This window comes from Entelurus aequoreus, linkage group LG13 (assembly GCF_033978785.1).
Source record: "Entelurus aequoreus isolate RoL-2023_Sb linkage group LG13, RoL_Eaeq_v1.1, whole genome shotgun sequence".
In the NCBI taxonomy this organism is placed as follows: domain Eukaryota; kingdom Metazoa; phylum Chordata; class Actinopteri; order Syngnathiformes; family Syngnathidae; genus Entelurus; species Entelurus aequoreus.
The window spans coordinates 49,915,487-49,936,352 of NC_084743.1; the positions used below are offsets into that span (position 1 = coordinate 49,915,487).

At 39.4% G+C, this 20,866-nt stretch overlaps 1 protein-coding gene across 1 annotated transcript in view; it reads right to left on the reverse strand.

Moving 5' to 3' along the window:
* pxylp1 (2-phosphoxylose phosphatase 1) overlaps positions 1-20,866 on the reverse strand; it is a 77,512-nt gene that overhangs the window by 14,393 nt on the left and 42,253 nt on the right. Inside the window, exons 3-4 of the mRNA XM_062068609.1 lie at positions 14,314-14,502; positions 10,312-10,438 (exon numbers count right to left, since the gene is read on the reverse strand). Coding sequence (XP_061924593.1) covers positions 10,312-10,438; positions 14,314-14,502 — 316 coding nt within the window. The remainder of the gene's footprint in view (positions 1-10,311; positions 10,439-14,313; positions 14,503-20,866) is intronic.

Here is a 20,866-nt window from a genome sequence, read left to right on the forward strand (position 1 = left end):
ACATATTTATGTGTGCTATGGCTATGAGTTTTTTTGTTCCTTGGCCTCAGTCTGGACCCTCTCTCCAGGGGCCCAGGTTTAGACTGAATATTGTTTGCCCCTCCCCAGTGTTTACCTGTCTCTCACCTTTTTTGTAAGGGGCGCCGGAAGTTGACAGACCCGTCAGCGATCCTGTTCTGTCTCCCTGTAATGTTTGTCTGCTCTTGAATGGGATTGTGCTGAAAATCTTAATTTCCCCTAGGGGATTAATAAAGTACTACTGATTCTGATTCTGAAGCTGTTTTCTTTTGCAGTTTAATTTTTATTGATCATTTAGTTAAGAAACCTATTCATTGTTAATGTATTTACTTTTGCACAACATAATTGTATATAAACGTTTCGCTAGTTATTTATAAGTCCCTTCTTATGCATATATTTGGTTATGAACCTCTGCAGTAAGACACACAAGTCGTCGGCCATTTTGGTTTGCGGGTCTCATTTTTGGGGGTATTTGGTTGAGTGTTTTGAGTGATGTTTTATTCCAGCACGTGTTTATTTTGTCTGTAGAATGTGTCGCGGGTAGGGATGATGCTCGAAACCGGTTTTCCCGGCTGTTCGATAAGAAAAGAACCAAGTCCTCGGACTCGAATCCCTTTTTGAGAACCGGTACCCGTTATCGAGACCACTATAGTAAAGAAAAAGAGTTGGTTCTTTATTCGAATCCCTGGGAACGAATCCCGTCCCGACAAGAAATGCCCCGTGGGACATCACAAGAAATGACGTCACGTAGCCCAGTCATTAGGCGCAGATGGGGAAAGCAGGAAAAAAATGGACCGGAAAAAGCGCTCCAAGGCATGGCTTCATTTCACCAAAAAAAACGAGGAAGCGGCAATGTGCAATTATTGCCAGGCTTCGCTCTCGTGTAAGCAGCGGCAGACGACGAAGAATGCCCCTCTTCTTCTGCCAGCTGCCCAAGTCCCAGCTACAGTGGCGGTGACGCCGGTGAGTAACTAACGTTAACTGTTGCCGGTTAATTTCCATATCTGCTCACTTGTAGTAACGTTACCTCTTATGTCGACCAGGACTGCAGTAATGTTAGCTAGACTAACGTTACCTAAGCATAGTCAGTGGCTAACGGTAACGTTAACGTGAGCCTTTTTGTAGCCTTTTTGTAGCCTACACCACGACAGAGTTTGCAAGTCTGTCTAATAAACTAGTGCTTTCTTTATTTCTTTAATTTATTTGGAACATGAACACACTTACAGTGTAATACATCAGAGTTTCATATCATTTCACTTTACAGGAGTAGGAAGAAGTAAAGCTTATATAATCCTACCCCTTTCCCACTTCATAGCATTAACAAATAAAAATAAAAATATACATCATTTACTGACCCTTTTATAATAAAATATCTGTGAATTAGTATATACAACAGTTTTGTAATATGTTATTAATTAATTCAGTCATTATTAATATACTGAGATGAAGAATATCTTATTTTCAATAAGGTTGAAAGTATTTCTCATAATTCTTCTTCTTTGTACTTTGTAAGCACTATTCATTTGAACAACCTGGATCATATCAGTACATTGTTTAACTTCTTTACTTAATCCATTCCATCATTTAATTACACATCATTTTAGCTGTTTGCAATTTTACCAAATCATGGAACTTTAAAAATGTTTACTCAATAAATAAAGTGTTAGTATGTTCTCTATGTCCAACATTATGTATCAGTCTAATTAATTTTTTTGTAAAACGGTTAACGAATGTAGCTCACATTTGTAGTTATTTCCCCACATTTCTGCACAATAACTCAGATATGGTAATACTATAGTAGCGAGCAGTAGAGAATGTGAAGTGATTTGTTAAACCAAATATTGTGTGTTTTTTTCCATACACAACAACCTATCTGGACTCGATAAGAGAATCGATAAGGAATCGGTTCGATAATAGGATTCGATAATAGGCTCGAACTCGATAATGTCTTATCAAACATCATCCCTAGTCGCGGGACAATAAAAAACGAGCTCTAGGCTGCAAATTCACCCCGGGCCACAGTTTGGACGCCCATGCTATGAAAACAGTGGGGGCTTAGACCACACATGCACAAAAACACACAAGAATGAGGGCAGCCAGAAGAGCAGTCGGTGAGCTGATATGGGAAATGATTGCAGATTACGGTTCAATTTGACAAATCCGCAGGAGCAGCAGCTCAACCCTCAGATTAAAAAACAGTGGTGGGGGGGGGGATCTGTGACAGCACAAACATACACTTGCTTCCACAGTGATCATAGTCTGGATGAGGACATACCATGGAAAAAGGGTGCAACATTTGCAATACAATAACAATCATAAACAAAAACAAAACAAACATGTGGTTTGCAGATACCAAAAAACTATCAAGACCATTTTCAAAGTATGGTACTTTTTTTTATTTTTCATTGTCCTTTGTTTTCATGCAGTATTATTAAACTTGCCATGATGCCTTTAGTGTGAATAGCTTAAAACGAGTCCAAATCATGCAAAATTCCAACCCCCCAAGAGGCCTCAATCTAAATATTAGGATTAATTGTAACAAAACATGTTCTGCAATGTACTATTGCGCAACATTTGAATATATTGTAGTTGTATCTAACAAATTGGTAAGTGAATGTATTTGTTGAAAGGCCAAATGGAATTGGTGCAACAAGATTCCCACTAGAGTGCTAAAATCCACATAATCAGCCGGCTTTTAGGGACAATATAGATTGAATTGAGGGTAGTAATGTCATAATACAGACAAGAGTAGCCAGGCTGTCTGTAGCCAATCCAAGATAGTTGAGGACTATCTTAATAAGAAGGGATTATTCGTACTTGCAGGGCAGAGAGAAAAGATTACAAAGAACAGTGGGACGGTGAGATCAGGAACCATATGAAGGCATAATGAGAGGAAGGAAAAGAACAAGAGACTGAGAAAGAAGGACTTACAAGAGGGAAGTGTGCTTAACAAATGAGGAAAGCTCAATAAACCGCAGTCAGTGGTTTAGCAAGCTGGAGCCAGTATAAGAATAAAGAAATAGAGCGGTAGAGAGAGACGGAGGTCATAAACATCATGAAAGCTTATGTAATGTTACAAAATGGATTGGAACGAAACAGTGATCTGTGTTCTTTTAGCAAAAAGTCTGTATGGCGGACAAGGCCCCAGCGGACGGACCACTATGCATATTGTTTGCTAGACTATAATATCATATATGCAGCACTTACTGTAACAGCCTCAATATCCCCTCTACTCTATGCAGACATTAATCAATGACATTCTGCAACTGTCTGAAGATGATCTTCCATGATCTTCCAATCAGGGTATCAGGGTGTCATGCTGCAGGTTCCAATCATCCATGAGTGAGCTCTTCCGATACCAATACAGATATTGATCACATGTATTAACTGAAAACTGTTCAATACGAGGAATGCTATTGAAAGTTCAACAACATCAACACAATATTTCATCTAAATCCTTGTTCTCTTTTATTTGGGGCTGGGTATCTTATATTTGAACCAAGACGCTACCAAATCCTGGTAACTGGGAATCGATACTGGTACTCAACGGTAGCAATTTTCAGTACTCCTGTGTGTGTTCATGTGTTAATGAATGTTAATTTATTTAGTAATAAAAACTATTTTTTTTATAATAACTGTGGTGTCCAGTTGTTATATATTGATGTATTACACTTCTGAGTTTCATTTGCAAGTATTATATAGTAGACTTGACATGCGGTTGCAATTCCAAGACTTACGACGGTAGTAGTGTATAGACTATGGTGTGATGCCTAATCAAGAAGTAAAGTAGTATTTGTTATTACAATGAAGATCAAGTCTTTATTGTGCACTAAAAAGTAATTATACTCCGAGTATTGTACTTATTGGGCAACAGCTGTTTGAACATTGTAACATGCATCGTAGTTGTAGTTGTAATTACCAAATTTGAAGGTGTTGAAATCGCCATGTAAAACTGCTCATGCTAATCAGTAGCATGCAAATGACAAAGCAATGGTAAATTAGCATCAAGCTAGCACATTTTGAAAAGTGGCGCCCCACTGTATGTTCGAGCATTATCATATGGGGCATAATTGCTTTGTTGGCATTGAAAATTGCAACTTTACCTAGAGACAGTCAAACTGAGTCCACTTTAAGGGCTACTTGAATGCTTGTTTCTGAGCCAAGTGTTCAATCCGGCTGAGTCTGCATCATGTGGAACAAAAGGTATCGAAATATGGCACTGTTTTATTCTACGTCAGGGGTGCACAATACGTCGATCGCGATCGACCAGTAGTGTGAGTAGATCACATGGCATTAAAAAAGATAGACTTCAGCATCAGCCCTGACGGCACACCACTGACTGCGCATGCGCAACCTATGCCAAATGCGGCCAAACTATCAAGCCAGCTAGCCAGTTACCAAGTTAGCCTCCATTGTATAGCCTTTGTTTTTTTCTCTAAACTTAAGAAAGGGTATAAAAATGAGTGGAGGAGCTGGACCAAGCAAAAAGCCAAAAACGTTTCACTTTTATACATATGTGCATATGCCTCATCTGTCAGACTATCATTGCACTACCAATGAAGGGAAATGTGGAGCGGCATTTTCGGACAGTTCATAAAAACTACGACACCTACTTCCCACCGACAAGCGACCTGAGGAGGAAAAAGGTGAAGGAACTAAAATGCCAGTTGTCCGGGCAGCAGTCATTTTTCTCACAGCTAACTTCGAAAGCGAAAGTCGCCACCGTGAATCATTTCATCGTTAAAAAACAGAAGTCCTTCCAAGTCGGAGAGATGGTAAAAGAGGCATTCGTTGAAGCATTGTTTCTAGACTTTAAAAAATAAGGCAGAAATATACGTTCTGGAACTTACTCACAGTGGAAAAGCAACCCAACATGAGGAAATGTGCTACTTCCTTGACTGCATCTTTCGGCTCCACTTATTAATGTGAGTCAGCCTTTAAATCCAAGTATCGTTCCACCATGACTGATGAACATTTGGAATTGTGCTTGAGGCCGGCTCTCAGCAGCTACTGTCCGAACTATGTATCCCTGACTGATTCCATCCAGTGCAAGTCATCAGAGTAAGGTAATGACAAAAAAGTTACATAGTTAATTGTGTTGTGCAATATGGACTCATTCGGTTTTGCAAGGTACGTTAACATACATTGTACATATAAAGAATTCTCAATATATTCATAAATAAATATATGTTTTGCATTTTTGTAGTAAGTAGATCATTTTGGCTTCGTAATTTTATAAGTAGCTTGCATGGTGAAAAAGTGTGTGCACCCTTGTTCTACGTGAATCGATACCCGGTAGTACAGACACAATACGGTCGGCACCTATAGAAGTACACATTTCGGTACCCATCCTTACTTTTATTGCTTACAATTGTTTGAGAAAGTCCATACACAATAACCTAACAAAAGCAAAAACAGACATCTACTATTTAAAAAAAATGAAGCGACTGAAAATAAAAATATTGACTTACTGACTCTAGTATCAATCATATACTGATACTACCCTTGGTATCGACACCACTAATATATGGATCGATCAGCCATCCTCTTACGTGTTTTGTAGTAACTGCGACAATGCTGACACACCATCAGTTGTTGTCATATTTATACATATCAAGACCCTTATAATGTACAGTTATTGTTAATTTCCTGTTAAAATCTGCTTACTTTCTGCTGTAACGTGGTTCCATCAAGACTTCTTAAAGTTTTCACAGTACCTATTTCTTGGTTTTGTTCAAAGCTGGCTTAGCGCTTAGCTTAGCTATTGCAATGCCTGCTCCTGATTTGCTCTGTGCTTTTTAAATCAATATGTTCTAATGTCGTTACTGGATGTAAAGTTTGTACGGCAACAACAGAATTTTCATTGTGATATAAATAAAATCTATACCATCTTATAACATGCCTCGTCCTTTAGTGATAATGATACTTGATAATGATACTTAAGATACAAAGTAATGCAGTTTATTTTCTGTGGAGGTAATTATTAGTTTCGGGGAGTGGCTCCACACGTTATATGAAGACCCATCATTAGCTGCTAGCTAAAAGGCAAGAATTGGCAATGACGATTACATACTTTTTTAACGAATATTGGTTGATACTGATCAGTGGCTGATCGATAGACACGTCCCTACGTTCATTTAATTGTGGCGGCCTGCCACAAAAAGATTTGGCTATACTTGTTTGCTGTTACTTAATAACAATGGGCTACAGGGACTGTCTGAAACCAGCTTGTCACTGCAACCCAGTCCAGTAGGTGGTATGGATCGTAAAACCAATGCATTGATTGATTGATTGAAACTTTTATTAGTAGATTGCACAGTACAGTACATATTCCGTACGATTGACCACTAAATGGTAACACCCGAATAAGTTTTTCAACTTGTTTAAGTCGGGGTCCACGTTAATCAATTCATGTGCATAACACAATAAAAGGATTTTGCAGGAGGGTACAGTGTTAACTTAGCGACTATTTATTGTGGCTAGCTTGAGTCACACAGGATCTAGTTAGAAGCAAAGTTTGCCTTGCTTAAAGTACCAATAAAATAGAAAATCAAGTTGCCTCTATTTTGAAGCTATTATCGTAAATATATCTGATTTATAACACCATAAGGCTTACAAAGTTTGCGAGTAAATAGACATGATCAAAATAGTATCAGTCTTTTGGAGATTCCCGAGCCATTTTAGGAAATAATGAGCAAGCCAGTCACGTGATCTGTGCCGTAGAGATGGGAACCAAAGATCCCTTCTCCATCAACAATAATGCAAATCATGCAAACTTTATGAGAGCCAACGATTACTTTGGAAAAATTATTATGCAGAACCTTTTATTTTTGATCGTAAATATAAGAAGAGTGAGCTACAAGTTTTAAAAGCTGTGTGCTAAACAAATCCAGCTTTAGTGAAACACTAAGCATCATGTAGCAGCATTGCTAAGTGCTAAACAAGAAATGCAAGCTACGAAAATAATAAAACAATCGCTTAATGTAAAATGTCTGCTCTCATTGCGATTCAGCTGATGGGATGTTTATATTTTCCTGTTTGGATGAAGAATTCATCATAATCCACACAAAGGGTTAAAACGAAAGTTGCTGCCTGCAGACACTGTCCTCGGTTGTGTGTCTTTGTCTCCATCTTCGGGTATAAATTGAATGTCACAGATGAACAACTTCTAGATTTATAGGTTAATCCTCCTACTATCCAGATGAGAGCCATGATTTATAACCTAGAATAACTTTGATGAGCCGAGACGTGATGCAGCAGCGGCAGCAGCAGGACATCGGCTGGCTCACAGTACAGGTCTTTTATCAATGCGCCGCTAAAAATAGTTTGTCTGCGTTAGCGCTTATTATGACAACATCGCTAACATTTGATTAATATTCAGGTCACAGTATGTAAATAGAGTATTGTTTGGAGGTTTTTGAATGGTTATTTGGAAGGCTTTGTGGGCGGAACAGGGAGCCCCTATTGACTCTATTGTTAGCGGATGTTTTATTTATTTATCTATTTCCGATTTGATGGATGGATGGATTTAGAATGCATAAAAAAAAGAACAACATAGGTGTTCATGTCTTACATAAGGATTGTGAATGATAGACAACACATCTCTTTCTAATTTTTGTATATTTCCAATATGACTTATCTGCTGATATGGTCAGAGTGCATAAGCGTTCCCATCCGACCCCGAATTTACGGAAATTGACAAAGACATTTGGAGAGGAATATTCAAAATGGCCGTCTGATTTGTGATGTTAAGACGGTATTTTTACATACTTTGCAAATTGTACATACAATTTGGTAAGGGACAAGTGTTAGAAAATGGATGGATGGATGGATGGATGGATGGATGGATGGTTTCTAATTTCTAAACTTAAATGAGCACAAGACGGAAATCATTTTTATTTGACTCAAAATTAAAACAGAATGCTCACACCAGTGACCTGGACCTCCTGATGCTTTATTTTAAACACACAGTCACAAATCTTGGTTTTAAGTTCGACAATGATTTCAAATTGGAACAGCAGAATAACTCTGTTGTACGATCCAGTTTTTATCATCTAGGACTTTTAGCAAAAATTAAATCAGTTTTATCTTCTAACGACTTTGAGGGGGTAATCCATGCTTTTATTTCATCACGTTTGAACTACTGCAACTCACTCTATGTTGGCATGAACCAGGCCTCAATTGCTCGATTGCAGCTCGTCCAAAATGCTGCTGCTACCCTTTTAACTGGCACAAAAAACATGAGGACAGTACCCCCATTTTAGCATCCCTTCACCGGCTCCCAGTTCATTTTAAAATTGTATTGTCTGTTCTTAAATCTTTTAATGGATTAGTGTCACAATATATTTCAGAACTTTTAAAAATGTACACCCCCACAAGGTCTCTGCGGTCAGCTGATTAATTTCTTCTTGACGTCCCAAAAACCTGGTTAAAATCCAATGGGCATTGTGCATTTTCTGCTGTGGATCCAAAACTTTAGAACGATATCAGCTCTTGCTATTCGGACGGCTCACTCTTTAGTAAGTTTTAAATCACGTCTCAAAACATAATTTTACCCCTTGGCTTTTAAACCAGCGTGAGAGTTGTGCGATTGTAGTGTATTTTATTTTATTTTTATGTATTTTATGAATTTATTCTCTTTTTAGTTAAATGTTTGTTTTACAATTGTCTTTCCTTAGTTTTATCCTGCTTCTAAATGTGTAATTTAACTCCTGTGCAGCACTTTGCAAAACGTTTATTGTTTTTTGAAATGTGCTATATAAATAAAGTGGATTAGATTGGATTGGTTTAATGCAGGGGTCGGCAACCTTTACCACTCAAAGAGCCATTTTGGCAAGTTTTCACAAATTAAAGAAAGCCACAAAAAAAATTCTAAAATTTTAAATGAAAAACACCGCATACAAAGCTTAAATGCTTTGTGCTATGTTAACCAGGGGTCTCCGACACACGCACCAGCACGCACTTTAATGTGGAAATTTGATGTTATACTTGCCAACCCTCTCATTTATCCCGGGAGACTCCCGAATATCAGAGCGTGATGACACTGCAATTGGCACCCTCTGCGGTCTGCTCTAACAGTGTACCTGCTCGACCACATGTAGAATGCAGCTTCAGTTTGCTCACGTAATTGACAGCAAGGCTACTACCTCAGCAGCCACACATCTTACACTGACGGTACCAATACCCAGAATCCCATGCAGCCCTAACTCTTCCGCTCAACCAACGCACGGGGGGGGGGGGGATTTGGTGGTAGCGGGGGTGTATAATGTAGACCGGAAGAGTTAGGGCTGCATGGGATTCTGGGTAATGGTTGTGTTGTGTTTATGTTGTGTTACGGTGGGATGTTCTCCAGAAATGTATTTTTCATTCTTTTTTGGTGTGGGTTCACAGTGTGGCGCATATTTGTAACGTAACAATGTTAAAGTTGTTTGATATGGCTACCGTCAGTGTAAGCTGTGTGGCTGATGAGTAAGTAGGCTTTGCTGTCCCCTGTGTGTGCAAGGAATAACAACATGCGGCTGGACTGGCACGCTATATGTAAATGCCATAGAGGACAATTACTGCAGTGCAATTAGGGCACGCCCTTTATTTAGTAATTAGAGTGTAAATAAGATTATTTTTTCCCTGGGAGTAATCTATGAGAGACACTGAGATCCATAAATCTCCTGGGTCGGCATGTATGTAGCTGAGCCGCATCAGAGTGGTCAAGGAGCCGCATGCGGCTCCGGAGCCGCGGGTTGCCGACCCCTGGTTTAATGGATACAATGAAACACAATTAAGCATATAAAGTCACCTTTTTTTCCATTCTACTGTTACTTCAAGGAAATGGCCTTTATTTACAGCTATCAGCTTTGCAAATACTCTGTTACATGTTGTAACCCAAACACCTACCTCACTGATAGGGCAACAACAATAATAACACAAATTTAACACTGATTGAGACATTATCGACTGCACATCAAATTAAACGCCAATACACATACCAATATACATGCAAAATTACAGCCCCATCTATATACCACAAGGCATGCTGGGTAACCCACAGTACTGTTTCCCAAAACGCTACACTATTAAAACCTTAATTACGAAATGAACATGTTTTTATAAAAGCAAGTTTTTTTTTTATGTGCCATCTTAAATGGACGATATCGCAAAGTAAAACAAAAGCAAATGACATCACAAAAAATTACATGAAAGTAAAAAAAGAATATGGGACATGCTTTTTTCACATTCATTGACACATTCCAGCCAATGAAAATTATTTCAGTTACAGCATGCCATTCATAATCATACCTTGTAATTGACAGGGTACAGTTGATGGCTGGCCGCTTGGTCTTGGGAATAGAGTAGAGAGGGTAACGGTCCCCATGGCGAATCATTATCTGGACAGACAGCAGCGTATAATCTGCCGGACTGTGACCTAGAAGAGGGACAGTCATTATCATCATACAGTACATTACATTTAAACAAATGAGTATCACCAGTTGCATGAAAGTTACAGTATGAAATAAACAGGTTTTAAATCATTTACACTTGCTACGCTTCAAATATATTGCATAACTTTTAGTATTTTTACTTACCAAGTGGGTAAATGCTAGATTTAAGGGCCAGATACTGTTTAGCATATACCAAAACTCTTCATCAACATCCCCTCGAATTGTTGATGTTCTACAACCGATGTTCTCACAAATGGGGGTGTCTTAAAATAGTCCACTAACACAACCCCTGGCAAAAAATAATGAAATCGCCAGACTTGGAGCATATTAAATCAGTTTTTGATTGTGTAGAAAAAAAGATATTAACAGGCAAGGAATGACACAAAACTGGAGTCATTTCAAACGGCAACTTTCAGGCTTTAAGAAACAATAAAATAAATCAAGTCAATAAAATGTGGTAGGCAGTAACAGTTGCATTTATAGATCAAGCAGAGTAGAAAGAATAATGGAATCACTCAATTCTAAAAAGAGAATTGGCATCTGGTATCTAGTCATCCATAGTCCACCCTTGTTTTCCTTAGCTCTTCGTAACCGTGTTTAAATTGTTTTAAAGATTAAAGATTAAAGTACCAATGATTGTCACACACACACTAGATGTGGTGAAATGTGTCCTCTGCATTTGTCCCATCCCCTTGGGGAGCAGTGGGCAGCAGCGGCGCCGCGCCCTGGAATCATTTTGGTGATTTAACCCCCAACTCCAACCCTTTGTTGCTGAGTGCCAAGCAGGGAGGTTATGGGTCCCATTTTTATAGTCTTTGGTATGACTCGGCTGGGATTTGAACTCCAACCTACCGATCTCAGGGCGGACACTCTAACCTTAATGATGGCTTTCGTTTAGCTTTTCTGTATTTAAATCCAATTTACATTAGGCGGTTTCTTACAGTTCGGTCACAGACGGTGACGCCAGTTTCCACCCATTTGTTCTTCATTTGTTTTGCTTTTCAAAACATATTGCCTTAAGTTTTCTGTCTTGACACTTTGATGGTTTCCTTGGTCTACCGGTATACTTGCCTTTTTCAACCTTCCCATGTTGTTTGTACGTGGTCCAGATTTTAAACACAGATGACTGAACAATTAACATATTTTGCAAGATTTCCTGATGATTTAAATTTGTGAGGAAGTTTGATAACCGTCTCCTTTGTTTCAGTTGACATCTCGTGTTGGAGCCATGATTCATGTCAATTCACCTGGTGCAAGAACTCTCCAAGATGTTAACACTCCTTGTTAAAGGCAGACTAATGGAAGAGTTTTGGCTCTTTGTTTTTTTTAAATTTACAGCGTCTTTCTTTTCTTCCTCTGATTTCTTCTTTTTGGGGTTTTTAGCAGTATACGCTGTGACAGAAAGTACATGTCTTGCAATCTTTCCAGGTGGGTGTTCAGCAGCCATGCTTTACTGAAAACAAGTTTGCACGGTGGCAGAGGGGTTAGTGCGTCTGCCTCGAAATACGAAGGTCCTGAGTAGTCGTGAGTTCAATCCCGGCCTCGGGATATTTCTGTGTGGAGTTTGCATGTTCTCCCCGTGACTGCGTGGGTTCCCTCCGGGTAATACGGCTTCCTCCCACCTCCAAAGACATGCACCTGGGGATAGGTTGATTGGCAACACTAAATTGGCCCTAGTGTGTGAATGTGAGTGTGAATGTTGTCTGTCTATCTGTGTTGGCCCTGCGATGAGGTGGCGGCTTGTCCAGGGTGTACCCCGCCTTCCGCCCGACTGTATCTGAGATAGGCTCCAGCGCCCCCCGCGACCCCGAAGGGAATAAGCGGTAGAAAATGGATGGATGAAAGTTTGCATGCTCCTTCGTGGGCTCTGCTCATCGCTCCTTTCTCTAAATCCTGTAGTTGGATCTTGAGAGGCTCACCACCCCGAAGACAAATTATTTTGTCTTACGAGGTTTTATTTACTAAAATATTTAATTATAAGGCACACTGATGTACTATTTTTTCAGAAATTATTACTGTAACAATATACTGTATGATATACTGATATGATTTTTTGATATAATAAATATAATACAACTTAGGCACCCCAGCTTTAAGATACTAAAAAATGCAGTTGGTGATTATTATTAGTTAGGGGAGCAGCTCCACACTATGTATGGACTTACATAATTAGCTGCTAGGCCCTTGTCAGCCGGGGGAATTAGAGTAAGTATACTGTAGTGTTAGCCAGTGGGGATCAGTGTTTAAAAGGCACTAATCAGCAATGACGTTCACATACTTTTCGCAAGAATCGTTTGATACTGATCCCTAATTTCAAATATTATATTACCATTAATCAGTGCAAACTGACATGACAAGTGTAAAGAGGCGTTATGATGCTAATCTTAAGCTAAAAAAACATTAAAGGCCTACTGAAACCCACTAATCTTAACATTGCAACACATGCTAATACGGCCGGGTTAACTTATAAAGTGCAATTTTAAATTTCCCGCTAAACTTCCGGTTGAAAACGCCTTTGGAGGATGACGTATGCGTGTGACGTAGCCAGGAAAACAGAGGTATGGCTTCCCCATTGAAGCCAATACAAAAAGCTGTGTTTACATTTCATAATTCCACAGTATTCTGGACATCTGTGTTGGTGAATCTTTTGCAATTTGTTTAATGAACAATGGAGATTGCAAAGAAGAAAGTTGTAGGTGGGATCGGTGTATTAGCGGCTGGCTGTAGCAACACAACAAGAAGGTCTTACTTGGATAGCAGACGCGCCAGCCAATGCTAGCCGCCAACCGCATTTGTGTTGGGGTGAAGTCCTTCGTCGCGCCGTCGATCGCTGGAACGCAGGTGAGCACGGGTGTTGATGAGCAGATGAGGGCTGGCTGGCGTAGGTGGAGCGCTAATGTTTTTATCATAGCTCTGTGAGGTCCGGTTGCTAAGTTGCTAAGTTAGCCTTAGCGTCGTTAGGAACAGCATTGTTAAGCTTTGCTAAGCTGAGAATTATTAACCGTGTAGTTACATGTACATGGTTTAATAGTATTGTTGATCTTCTGTCTATCCTTCCAGTCAGGGATCTATTTATTTTGTTTCTATCTGCATTTGAGACAGATGCTATCACGTTAGCTCAGTAGCTAAAGAGCTTAGTCGATGTATTGTCGTGGAGATAAAAGTCACTGTGAATGTCCATTTCGCGTTCTCGACTCTCATTTTCAAGAAGCTATAGTATCCGAGGTGGTTTAAAATACAAATCCGTGATCCACAATAGAAAAAGGAGATTGTGTGGAATCCAATGAGCCAGCTTGTACCTAAGTTACGGTCAGAGCGAAAAAAGATATGTATTTCACTGCATTCTAGTCCGTCACTCTAACTTTCCTCATACACAAATCTTTCATCCTCGCTCAAATTAATGGGGTAATCGTGGCTTTCTCGGTCCGAATAGCTCTAGCTCCGTTGAAAACAATAGGAAAATATGAGGAAGTGAACAACTGAAAACGTCACGCTACTTCCGGTAGGGGCAAGGCTTTTTTTTATCAGAGACCAAAAGTTGAGAACTTTATCGTCGTTGTTCTATACTAAATCCTTTCAGCAAAAATATGGCAATATTGCAAAATGATCAAGTATGACACATAGAATGGATCTGCTATCCCTGTTTAAATAAAAACATTTCATTTCAGTAGGCCTTTAATACGCGACCCCAAAAGGGACAAGCAGTAGAAATGGATGGATGGATAATGTTATGAATGAAATATGATTTAAAAGATATTTAAATATGATTTTTTTTTTTCCTCAGTGATACATTTTGTCGTTTTTGCAAATAATTAGGTTTTGAAAAAGAAGGGCAATCACACTCTTCATATGGTCTCACCTTCCCATGCTTGTTCAGTGCGATTTGGGATGTTGCAGTAGCCAACAGCTTCATGTATAGGGTTGGGATTCTGAGTTTGAGGCACTGGAAACACTCGCTTTCTGCTCTTGACTTGAGACACACCGACAGCTCCATTTGCAGCCTGGAGAGGTTTCTCCTCTACAACAGGAGTCGTAGTGATTTCACTGACTGCAGAAAATAGAACAAAACATGCCAAATAATTAAGTAAGTAAGTAAGTTAGTAAGTAAATTGTATTTATAAAGCGCTTTTCACAGATAAAATCACAAAGCGCTGTACAAAACATAGGTAAAGTAAAACAATTCAATTAAAACAACAGGCGCAATATCATAAAAAGGATACAAAGTGGATTAAAATTGATACCGTAGTTAAAAGCTGCATTAACTAGAAGCTTTACTAAAAATAGAAGTTTTCAAATGTTTCTTAAAAGTTTCAACACAGTCAAGATCACGGAGGGACTGGTGCAAATTGTTCCAGAGTCTGTGAGCTATAGCCTGGAATTCCAGGTCTCCACGGGTTTTAAAACAAGTTTTTGGGATCTTTAGAAGACCCTGACCTGAAGACCCGTGGCTGCGCCCTGAAGAGTAGGGGCATAGCAAGTCACTGATGTACTGAGGGGCCCCATCATGCAATGCACGGAATGTCAGGACTAAAATTTTAAACTCAATGAGGAATTTAACTGGAAGCCAATGAAGACTGGATAAAATGGGGGTAATATGGGCTGTTCTGGGTGCACCGGTCTAAAGTTTGGCAGCTGCATTTTGTACAGTCTGAAGTCTCTTTAGCGTTGACTTGTTGAAAAGAATGAAAAAAGAATTGCAATAGTCAATACGAGACGAAATGAACGCATGAATGATCATTTCGAGATCCAATTTTCCCTTTAGAAATATTTCTGAGATGATAAGAACAGTTTTTGGTCAGTTGATGGCAGTGACCCTCCAAAGATATGGACTGATCAAACACAACCCCAAGGTTTCTGAGGCTGCATTTAACAGATGCACAGATGCAAGGGAGTTCTTGATCAGGGGGATCTTTTTATCGGGAGCAATTATCAGAGTTTCCGTTTTGTTAAAATGTATCTGGAGGAAATTTGAGGACAACCAATTTTTAATACAGGATACGCACTCCAAGAACTCAGATAAAAAGTGAAACTCTGAATCATTGAAGGAGCCTAACAGTTGAATATAATCTGCATAGAAATGATAAGAAACATTTTTAAAACTACTGATCAACCTCCCAATCGGCGTCAGATACAACAAAAATAAAACAGGCCTCAGAACAGAACCCTGGGCCACACCATATGACATGTTGGACACATTGGACTTTACATCATTAAAAGCAACATTAAAAGTTCTTCCATTTATATAAGAAGTGAATCACTGGAGAACAACACCAGAAAACCCCATCTCAGATTTGTTAAATAACATTAACTTGAGACAATTAAGGTGAGTGATCATTGTGCAAAATGAAATACCGGTATACATTTTTAGTAGTCCTAAATGTGAGTAAAGTAAAAAAGTGAAGAAGAAAAAAGGGAATTCACAGTTCACCTCATCACCATATCAACAGCTGAGCAAATTAAAACACTCAATGGCAAGTAGAAAGTTGCGTAGACACCAGCATTGACAGGATCACCGTGAGAAACTCCAATAGGTTGTTGTAGAGGCTGTAGAAACAGGGAGAGCTTTTCAAAAGGAACCAACTCTTTGACCTCAAAAAAAGGAACTCACATGCTTCTTTGGCTCTCAAATGTCCAAATCCAACTTATGGCAGACACATGACTGGAAACTTGAACTGTATATAATTAAATATAAATACATGAATACATAATTCTGCTACCGATAGACCCCAATCAGTCTGACCATGCAGGGCTCTGTCATTGTTAAATGTACAGCTCACAAGGTACTTTTGGGATTTGAGCAGTCACCCGGCTAATTGTTATGCTTTAGGTCGTGAGCAAAAATTCCGGTTATGAGCGTCCCCGCTGCTAGTTGGCATAGGAAATGCATAGCAAACATCCAGTCTCTCGCTCGCAAGCATTAGCGAGACATTTGTTTTTCATGAAAACTAAGAAAGTGAGTGTGAAGGGCAGTGCCAAGAAAAACAGGCAAATTAAATAAATTGAATTAAAGAAAGAAATTGTCGAAAAACATGACCGACTTGGCAAAATAATAGAAAGAGTCGATAAAGGCTATAATATCGGCAACCAAAAGCATTGAAATAAAAGCGTGCACATCTATCCATGAAAATATTGAGAAGCTGCTGATGGTGTGATGGATGGAGAAGCAGCTCACAGGAGATACGGTAGAAATATGCTCTCCAAGGTAATTATTATTACAGTACTCCTAAAACCGCTGCAGTTATTTGTTGAACATTATATTGTATTGTTTTTGATACACCATCTGTTATCTACAAGTTATTTTGTCCTATTAAAAATATAATACATGTTAAAATTGTGGTGTTGATTGAATAACTGAATTCCAATACATTTTAATGGGAAACATGGATATAGTGAGTATTTAGGGTTCCAAGCTTTGACACAGAACTAATTAATACACTTACATACACTAGTGAAGGACATAATGTCATGGCTGTCTTGAGTTTCCAATAATTTCTACAACTCTTATTTTTTTGTGATAGAGTGATTGGAGCACATACTTGTTTGTCACAAAAAACATTCATGAAGGTTGGTTCTTTTATGAATTTATTATGGGTCTACTGAAAATGTGACCAAATCTGCTCGGTCAAAAGTATACATACAGCAACATACATTATCAATGTTGGTGATGTAGAAAAGTTACAATCAAATCAAATTAGCTTCATGGCATGGCCTCTTAACTTCATGTGAGTGATTATGATTGACGACACCTATTGACTTCTCTGAACCCATTTCAATAGGGCTCATGTGATGCAGTCATTAGACACGATTACAAACGTGACAATGGGAAAGTCAAAGGAACTCAGCACAGATCTGAAAAAACGAATCATTGACTTGAACAAGTCAGGAAAATCACATGGAGCCATTTCCAAGCAGCTTAAGGTCCCAAGAGCAACTGTGCAAACAATTGTTCGTAAGTATAAAGTGCATGGCACAGTTTTGTCACTGCCACGATCAGGAAGAAAGGGCAAGCTATCACCTGCTGCTGAGAAAAAATAGGTCAGGATGATCAAGAGTCAACCAAAAACCACCAAAAAGCAGGTCTGCAATGAATTGTAAGCTGGTGGAACACAGGTGTCAGTGTCCACAGTCAAGCATGTTTTGCATCGCCATGGACTGAGAGGCTACCATGCAAGAAGGAAGCCCTTGCTCCAGAAGCGACACCTTAAGGCTCGTCTAAAGTTTGCTGCTGATCACATGGACAAAGATAAGACCTTCTGGAGGAAAGTTCTGTTATACAGTATACCGTATTTCCTTGAATTGGCGCAGGGAATATAGTATTCGCACGTCTAGAATTACTGCCGGGTCAAACTCGTTTCTCAAAATAATTAACGCATGCTTGGCCTTATCGCCGGTTTATTATTGAAGCTGGATCAAATTTGTTTCGCAAAATATTAATTTTATTATCGCATGTCTATAATTTTCGCCGGGTCAAACTCGTTTCGCAAAATATTTAGCATATGGCTAGAACTTCCACCGGGTCAAATTCGTTACGTCACGAGTGACGCATCTGTCCTCATTTTCAAAATGGAGGAAGCTGCTTTCAGTAGTTTACAATCGCACAAAGGAAAAAAGATAAAGAGCTTTTCAGTAGGATTTAAGGTCCAAGCTATTGAATACCGGTACAATATGCTAAAGAGAACAGTAAGCAGCTATGTTTTATTAATATACCGTAGCTGCGTGTGTGAAATACTGTATAAGTCATTAAATGACTCCCGCCTCCTGGTGGTAGAGGGCGCTGCCGCGCTAATGATCCTTCTTGCGACTTCCGGTACTGCAGAAGAAGTGAACACACGCAGCAAGAGATTTTTTTTTTTTTCCTCTGCCTGAACTTTTAACATGGAGGATTACATACCGGTATATAAAATAAAACAGTTTTCTAAACTGGACTTTCAATCGAAGCAGGAGGTAATAATTAAAGGAATATCTCCATCGAAACAGAGACTTTTAAAACTGAAGAAAGAAAATAAGGAAGACTTCTATAAACAAATTATCGATGCTTTTGGTCAGAAGGAGCTGCAAATGGACTCCATTTATAAGTACAGGTAAGACCATAATAACGTTTTTTTTAATTAAATGTGCTTTTCATGATGGTATGCTTACATCACACTCAAAGCGCACGCCTAAATTTTATGGATTCCTTTTGGTAAACGCCGGAGTGAGAAGAGGTTTTAAAATAATTACCGCATGCACGGCCATCCCGCCGGTTTCCGGTAAACGCAGGAGTGACAGGAGGTTTTAAATTAATTAACGCCCCTGCGGCTATTCAAGGAAATACGGTATACAGTTGGGGATGTGAGGAGGAGCTCACGGTGGCACCTGCTGTTTGTTGAAGACATTAACTGCAGAGTGATATGTGCTTTCATGTCTCCAAAACATCAGAAAAAGTCACTAGATTTGTGGCTAATCGCTTTGGAGAAAGAAAGTCACCAAGGGGCGTTGAAAAGTCACTAGATTCAGCAAGAAAGTTGCCGAATTGGCGACACTCCGTTGAGGTGTGTGAAAAATACAGACGCCCAGACATTGCTTCTGATTGGTTTACATTGCGTGGTGCCTTCCGTGGTTGGTTAGATTAAAGGCCTACTGAAACCCACTACTACCGACCACGCAGTCTGATAGTTTATATATCAATGATGAAATCTTAACATTATAACACATGCCAATACGGCCGGGTTAACTTATAAAGTGACATTTTAAATTTGCCGCTAAACTTCCGGTTCGAAACGCCTCTGAGGATGACGTATGCGCGTGACGTAGCCCGGGGAACACGGGTATGCCTTCCACATTGAAGCCAATACGAAAAAGCTCTGTTTTCATTTCATAATTCCACAGTATTCTGGACATCTGTGTTCGTGAATCTGTTGCAATCATGTTCATTGCATTATGGAGAAAGAAGCTGAGCAAGCAAAGAAGAAAGTTGTCGGTGCGAAATGGACGTATTTTTCGAACGTAGTCAGCAACAACAGTACACAGCCGGCGCTTCTTTGTTTACATTCCCGAAAGATGCAGTCAAGATGGAAGAACTCGGATAACTGAGACTCTAACCAGGAGGACTTTTGACTTCGATACACAGACGCCTGTAGAGAACTGGGACAACACAGACTCTTACCAGGATTACTTTGATTTGGATGACAAAGACGCAGACGTGCTACTGTGAGTATGCAGCTTTGGCTTCTAAACATTTGATCGCTTGACCGTATGTGCACAACTTTTTTTTGCGTATGTACGTAACTTTTTTAAAATATATAAGCTTTATGAACCTTGGGTTAGGTGAACGGTCTTTTGGGCTGAGTGATTGTGTGTGTTGATCAGGTGTTTGAATTGTATTGGCATGTTCTATGGAGCTGGGAGCTAGTATAGGAGCTAGGAGTTAGCATAGCAAAGACGTAGGTGTTTTTATGCAGGATTAATTTGTGTCATATTAAATATAAGCCTGGTTGTGTTGTGGCTAATAGAGTAAATATATGTCTTGTGTTTATTTACTGTTTTAGTCATTCCCAGCTGAATACCAGGTACCGTGAGTATGCAGCCTTGGCTGCTAAACATTTGATAGCTTGACCGTACGTGCGCGTCACGTACGTAACTTTTTAAAAATATATGAGCTTTATGAACCTTGGGTTAGGTGAACGGTCTTTTGGGCTGAGTGATTGTGTGTGTTGATCAGGTGTTTGAATTGTATTGGCGTGTTCTATGGAGCTAGGAGCTAGCATAGGAGCTAGGAGCTAGCATAACAAACACGCAGGTGTTTTTATGCAGGATTAATTTGTGGCATATTATATATAAGCCTGGTTGTGTTTTGGCTAATAGAGTATATATATGTCTTGTGTTTATTTACTGTTGTAGTCATTCCCAGCTGAATATCAGGTACCGTGAGTATGCAGCCTTGGCTGCTAAACATTTGATAGCTTGACCGTATGTACGTAACTTTTTAAAAATATATAAGCTTTATGAACCTAGGGTTAGGTGAACGGTCTTTTGGGCTGAGTGATTGTGTGTGTTGATCAGGTGTTTGAATTGTATTGGCGTGTTCTATGGAGCTAGGAGCTAGCAGAGGAGCTAGCATAACAAACACGTAGGTGTTTTTATGCAGGATTAATTTGTGGCATATTAAATATAAGCCTGGTTGTGTTGTGGCTAATAGAGTATATATATGTCTTGTGTTTATTTACTGTTGTACTCATTCCCAGCTGAATATCAGGTCACCCCCGGCTCTCACAGCATCTTCCCTATCTGAATAGCTTCAACTCCCCACTAGTCCTTCACTTGCACTTTACTCAGCCACAAATCTTTCATCCTCGCTCAAATTAATGGGGAAATTGTCGCTTTCTCGGTCCGAATCTCTCTCACTTCATGCGGCCATCATTGTAAACCAGACC